The following is a 9335-nucleotide window of genomic DNA, read 5'->3' as shown; positions in this document are numbered from 1 at the left end:
ACTTCTCTGCAAAACTATCAGACCTGTCCAACTCATATCTTAATATATGAAGAGAAAAACCCAACCAATCGCCATTAAAACCGTTTTACATAGATGTAGCACTTCGTAGAAGCCGAAGCAAACAATCTCGCTTTCCCTAAATTAACAAGCCCCGTCCTTGTACACATTACACAAACATGCATTGGTTGTTTTAAATTTATATTCTGCCTTTCATTTTCACATGCATCGTAGAAAACAAAGTCCTACATCGAAAGCTTCTCAAATCATTAAAACAATCATCGATTCATATCTTCTTGTGGAATATAATTGTTGGGTGCGACTTAAATTCCTTCCGAATAATTGCCATTTTCATATTTTTCCCTGTGAAACTCATTAAAGTGGACACAGTTCGGGCTCAGTGTTAATAAAGGTTGAAATTTTAAAGAACGCAGCAGAATGATCGCCCTAGGGTTAGGGTTTATATAATTATTTTGGGGATGTTGTTTCTAAAACTAAAATATAAAAACAATAAAAATAAAAAAATCAAGAATTAGGGTTTTATCATCGGCTTTTGAAAATAAAATATACGATGAATAACACAAGAAGATCCAAAAGATGCTTAGTTATGTAGCGGCCCAGAGGTGGTGAGACGATAATATTCTCTTTCGTGATTAAAGAAAGTTGGTTTAATTATATAGTCTGATGGTAATGAATAGTTAATTAGATTGATTCCGTTGAGTTGGTGGCAATTTTGGACAGATTTGAGAAGAGAAGGGGGAGATAAAAAAGTGAGACAGATAACACAAGCAAATGGATTTTAGCGGGAGAGGATACAAAAAACTGAAACAAAAGAGATCTGACGGAGGTGATGATAAAAATACAAGAGAAAAGAGAATCGATGTTGGGAAGTATCTGACTTTATGTGGCTTTGAAAATGTCATCTCTCTGGAGAGTCTCGAGTTTTTTTCTTTTTTGTTTTTTTTTTTGTGTGTGTAAGTTGAGTTGTCTATGACCCTATCTGACGGAATGTCACTGAGGTAGTACTGAATGGGAAAAAGAGTCACGATATTCCATGCAATTTTTAGTCAGTTTCTTCACCCTTCAAGCCCCACAATCAAATTCTCTCTCTTTCTTTCTAACTTCTAAACTCTTAACTGCACTCAGCATGTTTTTGATATCATTACTATAGTCAAATTTACTGCTTAGCCTATAACAAGCTTACCTCAAAGTTTTTTTTTTTCCCAAACAAAATTCTACATATGTTAAATCCATCTAAACTGTAAGCAAGAGAATTTGAACTTGAGTGCAGAGTGGAGAGCTGTTGCGTTGGTTAAGCTCAGCTCAAGTTAATTCTAATCACAGTTGATATTTAGACTAGAGAAAGGAGTTGGAGCTCCCCTTGTGGATGCATGAGAAATATCTTGGAAAAACTCTACATCCTAATTATATGCAGAATTGTTTACTCGTAAAAGTTATATACTGGTATACATCTATTCCATCTCAAAAACTCAGCATACAAAGCTACATGAAGATAATGATTGCACTTGAAAGGCGCTCAGAATCCTAAATTTCTCTTTCTTAAGTAATTTTTATGAACTTATTAATTTGTAAGGATCCTGTCAAGGAGCAAACAATTATATACAATGACAAATCGTAAGCTGAGATGCATTGTGATTATCAACAAAGACAAATCGTAATTAATTTCATCCTTTTCTGTAACTCCCATACGGTGGTTGTTACACCCTACACAAATTCATACAGCACTCCAAGAGGATGAAATCAAATTAAACAAAGTCAGAGGCCTTGGCCTCAAATATGAAATTAAGGGGAAAAAGGTGCAAACTAAGGAGGATTTCATCAAACAGACAAGACCAGCAAAAGGTCAAGCAGTAAACTTATATGTTTATATGATCAGCACTTGATATTGCCTCTCTCTGCTACTTATTAACTTTAATTACCTTAGGTCGGTCACCAAGCCTGAGCTCAAGATCCAATTCTTCTATAGAGCTGGAGCTAAATTCAAACCCTTCAGCTGGTTGGAGATGATGTACTCTATCAACAGAACCTGATTTTAGGAAGAAGGGTATCGATGATGGGATTTCATCCGTTCTTCTTCTCTTGCAACTAACTATAGCCTCATCACCGTCACTGGAGACAGAAGTACGAGCACAGCGGACAACCAAATTCAAGCTCACAGACAAATTATGATCATTATTTGCCACATGGTGATCACCTTTTGCCCTACAAGATCCAGAATATTCTACAACTCTCGAAATCTTCTCTCCTTCAATATGATCTCTCGCCACAGATTTGTTGTTATGATATCTGTTTGTGCCCAAGACTGACCAAGATTGAGGAGAAGATGCAGAAGAAGAAGAAGGTGGGATCAGGGTTTGCTCAGCACAATTCTTTTTACATGGTAGCTGAGCTGAAAGCTTAGAAACTGAGGACGGTGACGAAGTTGCAATAATACCGGGATCGGAACTAGGGTTTTTAGGGTTGTAAACCAGGGCACAAACTTGACGAGATGGGAATTGGAAACTACCCAAAGATGATGAAAAGGGATTATTAGCACTATTTTGGACAGAATGATCATGATCCTGATGATGATGAAGGTTGTTTTGAAGGGCAGTTTTGTCATTTGGAGACTGCTTTAGTCTAGCCCTGTCTCTCCTGTGAACATTCATGTGGCCGCCCAGAGCTTGCGCTGAACGGAACTCTCTCCTACAGAAACTGCAAGAATAAGATCTCGGAGGCCATATGCAGCCTCCGAGAGGCCCTGCTGCGTCTTCGGCGAAAGCTTGTTCTTCCCATGAATCATCGTTTGAAGTTGGCACTTGAACATGATGATCGTGATTGGATGAACTCAAGCTGTTGTGTTTGCGCTTTGCCCACATCCAATACCGTGCTTGTTCCATTGTTGCACTACTCTCTGCCGCAAGGCTCAATTGTAAGGAAAATCAAATTCCAAAAAATATAAAAAAAGATGAAGGGTAATCAAAGTAGATGGGGTTATGAAAGAAGTGCAATAATATTTGAGTGTATATATTTAAGTTGGAGTCTGAAAAGTACATGGACTGATCTGAGCCGAGGACGTCTGAGAGGTTGCTTAGGGTGATGTTTGATTGGAAGGTAATCAAAGTGGCAAATACTCTATGCCTTGCCTGATAAAATGGTAGCAACTTTTTCTTTTTGTTTAGTATTTCTGGTTGGCTTGCAGTCAGTACTTATATTTTCTCTCTGTTTTTTTTCTTTGGAGGGGGAAGCAATTAATGGTTTAACATATAATAAATCACTGTTGCGGGTCCTGATCTGATGAGTCCCTCTTGTAAGTTGAGGATGCTTAGAGACAAACTGAAACAAACTGACTGAAATCTCCTTATGTAAAAGAGTGCCAAGATGCTTCAATTCCTCCTCCTTTGTACTTAAATTACATATACAATCAGGCTACACATGATATCATGCATCATCATTATTATATCACTAGAGACATTCAAACTTCAGAGTGCGACCGTCACACAATAAGATAATGTACAATTTATAACTATATACAGTAAATTAAGGCCGTCAAGAAGATAAATCGTATTTAAACGAATTAATTTCTCCAACTAATTAACATATATATCATATCGGTCAACATATCATATATAACTACAAGTATAATTCTCACTGAACAGTAAACTTAGATTAAGAGGCTAAAAGACTAATTAGCAGAAAGGTAGCCTTGACGATTTTGTTTCAATTCTTTTGTTTTACTCATATTCCAAAGATATACACGTGTGCCGAATATTGTTCGTAGTCGTCTGGGTTGACAAGAAGCCGTCCGTTGTTGAACTTCTGGCAAGTACGTAACAAGATCTAGAACACAGCCCGAGGGCCAAGACACATCCAGTATTGGAAAGAGAAGAAAACACCTCATACTTAAAGAAAGAAAAAGAGAAAAAGCAATGGCGATCGTGCAGATTGCTCCAGGTTTATATTTTGGGAACTAGATCCCCTCCGGATCCAAGAGATCTGAGTCTACTAATCAATGAATCCGGATCATTGAAATTTGATCTAACTGTTACAAACAATGGGTCCCTCTAAAAGTTATAATAATTGTAGTCGTTGGATTAAATTTCAATGGTCCGGATTCATTGATTAGTGGGCTTAGCTCCTTTTAGATCCGGAGGGGATCCAATTCCTATATTTTGATCTTCTCTCACTCCTTTACATCAACTTAGCTTTTTATCCAAACTGAGCCAAAATGATCTTTGAGATTGGTATAACTCTTTTAATTTGGTTTTTGAGATTTAAAATTGACAGAAGTAATCTCTGAGATTGTTAAAAAATTTGGTCATTCCGTCAAAATTTTCTATTAAATTGAGGGCATTTTTGTTAAATCAACCCTTCAAATTGAATTGGTAGTTTCATTTTTGTTAAATCAACCCTTCAAATTGAATTGGTAGTTTCTTCAATTTAATGGAGATTTTTAACAAAATAACCAAAATTATTAACAATAAACAATCTCAATGATCACTTCTATTGATTTTAAATCTCAAAAAACTAAATTGTGCGAGATAAATCGGACTTTTATTTATTTACATTTTTGTTGAACAGAAAACCGCAAACATAACAAAACCTACAACAGAACAATTGTACAACTTGGCCTAATCAAGTTTATTAATAGATTTACACATATGATTGCACTTATAAATCATGTACCTATGTATATATTCAAACAAATTTAATATTGTACGTTATCAAAAGAGTAAGATCACAATTTAACCTATCGATGCATTTAATTTTAATGAAAAACTAATCATTGACTATAGATACTAGTAAAAAAAAAAAAAAAAAAAAACATCTTGCGTGACAAAACGCACATCGTCGTGCACAGCAAAATTTTAAAAACTGTTAGCAATGTGTATAAAAAATAAATGAAATAAAACTTTGGGCGACAAAATTGTCGTCGCACAAACCATGGATTTTGTCACACAAAGTCAATTTATTTTATTTTTTATGTATTTTAAATTGTAAAAGAAAATTATTTCTTTTTAATTTTTTCAAATTTTCCGCAACAAACTCTCAATATATCGGTGCAAAATAAACTTATTTAATTTTATATTTAAAATTGTAAACGATTGTTTTCTTTATTTTATTATTTGTTAAATTTTGCGCTATGAAATCCAAATATTTTGTCTCACAACGTGAATTTATGTTCTTTTACTAATTCTATATTTTAAATTATAAAAGTAAATTATTTGTTACTTTATCTTTTTTATAACTTTGTGTGCCGAATCCTATTATTTCATCGCATAAACTAAACTTATTTTCTTTTTATATTTACTTTTACATTTTAAATTGTAGAAGAATTTTTTTTTATTTAATATTTCATAACTCAAAACTTAAGAAAATGAAAAAGAAAAAAAAATACATCATATTGATAATATAAAGTTGTTTCCTTCTTATTTTATTTCATTTTGAAAATTTCACAACGTTGTTGCATAGACAATCTTCAAGACAATACGAGTGCATATTAGGTGGGATATGGATGATATAATTCAACTTTTGATTCACAAAAGGGAATTGTTATTGGCACTCCAAAATCTCATTTTACACTCCAATTTTCTATATTAGAAAGAAAAAAACACGTGACGAGTGTATAATGAGATTTGTGGAGTGCTAATAACAGTTCCCTTCACAAAATTCTTATATGTATAAGTGATACAATGTAATTCAATTAATTAATGATTAACATTTTTAAACCACCCTAACGAGCATATGAAATCGTTGAACTTATATTGCAAAGTCTATGAATGGTTCAACCAACATTTGTAGTTTCCTATTGTTATGGCACTATATGTTAAAGCTCTTGTAAACATAAGTGGTATAGTGTGATCGGCATTTTGGCAAAGACATTTTCATAATTTGAGCCGCTCAAAATTTAGACCTCTCCTTCAAGATCATAAATAAGAAAAATTACTCAATACTGAAATGAAGAAATCATTCTTTAGTAGTTGAAATCAAGAATGGATGAGAATTAACTAACATGTTTGCACAACGAATACCCACATTTCGTCGTACAAAGGAGCCTTTGTGCAATGAAATACTTCAATTCGTCGAGCAAAGGTGTCATTGCACGATGAAATACTGGTATTCGTCGCGCAAAGTATAAGTGATACAATGTAATTCAATTAATTAATGATTAACATTTTTAAACCACCCTAACGAGCATATGAAATCGTTGAACTTACATTGCAAAGTCTATGAATGGTTCAACCAACATTTGTAGTTTCCTATTGTTATGGCACTATATGTTAAAGCTTTTGTAAACATAAGTGGTATAGTGTGATCGGCGTTTTGCAAAGACATTTTCATAATTTGAGCCGTTCAAAATTTAGACCTCTCCTTAAAGATCATAAATAAGAAAAATTACTCAATACTGAAATGAAGAAGTCATTCTTTAGTAGTTGAAATCAAGAATGGATGAGAATTAACTAACATGTTTGCACAACGAATACCCACATTTCATCGTACAAAGGAGCCTTTGTGCGATGAAGTACTTCAATTCGTCAAGCAAAGGTGTCATTGGACGATGAAATGCTGGTATTCATCGCACAAAGTATATTCGTCAAAAATTGTAAATGATTTAGGGTTTTTGGGTATTTGGTCATGCAAAGCTTTTAGCGACGAAATTTTCCTCGTGCAAAACCCTAAAAATTTGGGCAAGTGACAAAAAGAAGGCGCGGGAAAATTATTTATGTTTAATATTTATAAAACTTTGTTCGCTAAATGGGATGCTTTGTGCGACGAAAGCGGGTCTCAAACATGGGAAGCGGAAATTTATTTTTAAAAACTTTTCACGATTGACAGGAAGTTATTTATCGCGCAAAGTGCTACATATTTTAAAACCAAATTAACTCCACACACAAAAAAAAAAAAAAAAAAAAAAAAGAACCTCCACAATTTTCTCATTATCTCTCTCGCTTCTCTCTTTCCCTCTCCCAAATCCAAACCTCTCTCTCCCTCTCTCTAGCTATCTAACTTACTATATTCTCTCGCACACTCACTTTCTTCTCTCTCTCTCTCTCTCTCTCTCTCTCACTCACTATCTTCTCTCTCTCACACTCACTTTCTTCTCTCCCTCTCTCTCTCTCTCTATCTCTCAATGTCTCACGTTCACTCTCTCCTCTCTCTCTCTCTCTCCCCTTTCTCACTCACTCTTAATCTTGCCAAAAGGCATTTCCTCCCTAAATTTTAATTTTTTTTCAATGATGTGTTTTTGGAGTTGATTTTGGGTTTGAATGGGCCGGGTTTAGGATGGGGGTAAAGTTTGGGATTGGATTTAGGGTAAAGGTATGGTGTTGGGAGGAGGGTGGGGCTTTGAGGTCGGATTTGGGGTGCCTGGGGAGGGGTGTGGGCTTTGGGGTCAAATTTGGAGGTGGGGTGGAGTTTAGGGTCCGATTTAGGGTAAGGTAGGGGTGGGATGGGTGTAGGCTTTGGGATTCGGGTTTAGGGTGGGGCTAGCCTTTGGGGCCGGTTTTGGCCTTTGATGGTGGGGGGTGGGGTCGGTGTGGTCCTAAGGCTTGGGTTTTACGTATGTTTTTTGTTTCTGAGTATAATTAAATTGTGATGATTATAATTGGTTGGTTGCTTGAAATAAATTGATCTAACTGTTTCTAGCTTATGGGGAATGTTATATTTTTAGGGGAGGTTAGGTCGATTTTTCGGTAGAATTTTATGTTGGTTTTTGGTTATTTAACTATGTTTGTTGTTTGTAAGGAATCGTTGGGACTATGACGACAGAAGTTAAGGAGCTAAGGAGGCAGCTAGCATGGCACACCTTAATCGGAGTTGAGGTATGCTGGCCATCACCCAAAGGTAACGTAACAAAAGTGTGAATGATGTAAAAATGTAGATAAATTAAAACCGAAACTAGAACTTATTTAAACTACTAAAGTAAGTGCGCAGTAATGGGTATAACCGATAGAATACAAATGTTCAGAGCATAGACGACAAATAGTGCAGTCGAAACTAGAAAAGTACTTAGTACATAACTAGAAACAGTTTCTACATTTATTTGGGATATGTCAGAATCGCCGGCTAATCCTCGTATGCCATAGAGTAATTCAGCTAACTAGGACTTGGAGAGGTGAAAAACAGAAGGGTGAATGGGCACAAAAAATAAAGGTTTATAAATCCATTTATTTTCTTAACATACTAACCCCTTGCTGTAAAACATGTATAGTTTCTAGAAAACATACTACGTATAGGTATGAAATCAAATGCAACTCAACAGTAAATCCAAAAGCATGCCAAATCATGATATTACGACAGTAGCATAAGTGAAATCAAATGCTTAACAATCTATGACAGCATACTAGTTAGAGTCACCTAATGTGACCTGTATGACTGACCTAGTTTGCTCATCAATCTATGCTAGCACACGAGTTAAAGTTGCGTAATGCAACCTGTACGATAGGACTGGGTGTAATATATACACTCCAGTGCTACGATCACGTAAAGATTGGTGATAATCGCGGTCACCTAGGAGTCGGAGTAGCCTAATGCGACCTGTACGACAAAATTGGCACCTACTTGGATCCAAGGTAAGCATGCGGTGTGAGAGGTGAACATCACGTGAAAGACTGGCCATGGCCTAGGGTGAGCACTAACACCGGGGTGCAGCAATGATGAGCGGACTACATGAATATATGCATGTCATAATGATTCAATGATTCCAGTCAACATAATAAACTTACCTAAACTTACCTATATATCCCGTAGGATTATTTTAGCATTTCACAACAATGCAACATTTTTGAGTAGGTAAAATGCATATGAATATACCATGACAATATATAAATCTTAACCACATAACAGCATTTTTTAAATTAAATAAATCATGGCATATAAGAATAAATCAATTTAAAAGCATTAGTGGAAACTATAAAGTTTATATACTTATATATGAAAACAAAATGCCCACTCATTGATATGTCGATGGATCGTAGCCCCTTAGACTCGCTTGCCCTGTACGTCATCGGGGTAAGTCTCCCTTATATGTGAAACAACTAATAATAATTACTTAAATAACACACACAAAAAAGCTAGGAAAAACTCCTCAGTAGCTTGCTCAAATGGAAGGTTTAAATATACAAAAATGTTATACTCGAAGTCACAGACCTGCACATATCAAGCACTCGTCAGTCGGAGGCCAGACGCGCCCTTACACGCCGACTAGCTCACGACCACATGCGCGCCCACGCACAGGTCAATGACTGACAGAATTCTGACAGACTGTTAGGAATATTCCGTCAGAATTGACGGAATATTCCATTAAATAGTAACGACGTTACCTGACGCCATTAGAA

At 35.6% G+C, this 9335-nt stretch overlaps 1 protein-coding gene across 1 annotated transcript; it reads right to left on the bottom strand.

The window, feature by feature from the left end:
- Window positions 1-1711: 1711 nt before the first annotated feature.
- Window positions 1712-3103, bottom strand: LOC103949370 (zinc finger protein 10-like). Its single transcript, XM_009360476.3, has one exon. The coding sequence runs from the start codon at window positions 2895-2897 to the stop codon at window positions 1917-1919; it is 981 nt and encodes a 326-aa protein (XP_009358751.2). The 5' UTR covers window positions 2898-3103; the 3' UTR covers window positions 1712-1916.
- Between the last annotated feature and the right edge of the window lie 6232 nt (window positions 3104-9335).

This window comes from the organism of the source record quoted next, unplaced genomic scaffold (genome assembly GCF_019419815.1).
Source record: "Pyrus x bretschneideri cultivar Hongxiangsu unplaced genomic scaffold, Pyrus_bretschneideri_v1 Contig2, whole genome shotgun sequence".
NCBI lineage: Eukaryota > Viridiplantae > Streptophyta > Magnoliopsida > Rosales > Rosaceae > Pyrus > Pyrus x bretschneideri.
Note: the sequence above shows the minus strand (reverse complement) of the source record. Positions and strands in the feature narration are given on the sequence as shown.

Excerpts from the sequence above, each read along its gene's own strand:
- LOC103949370 (XM_009360476.3), bottom strand. The coding sequence starts at position 2,897 with ATGGAACAAGCACGGTATTGGATGTGGGCAAAGCGCAAACACAACAGC.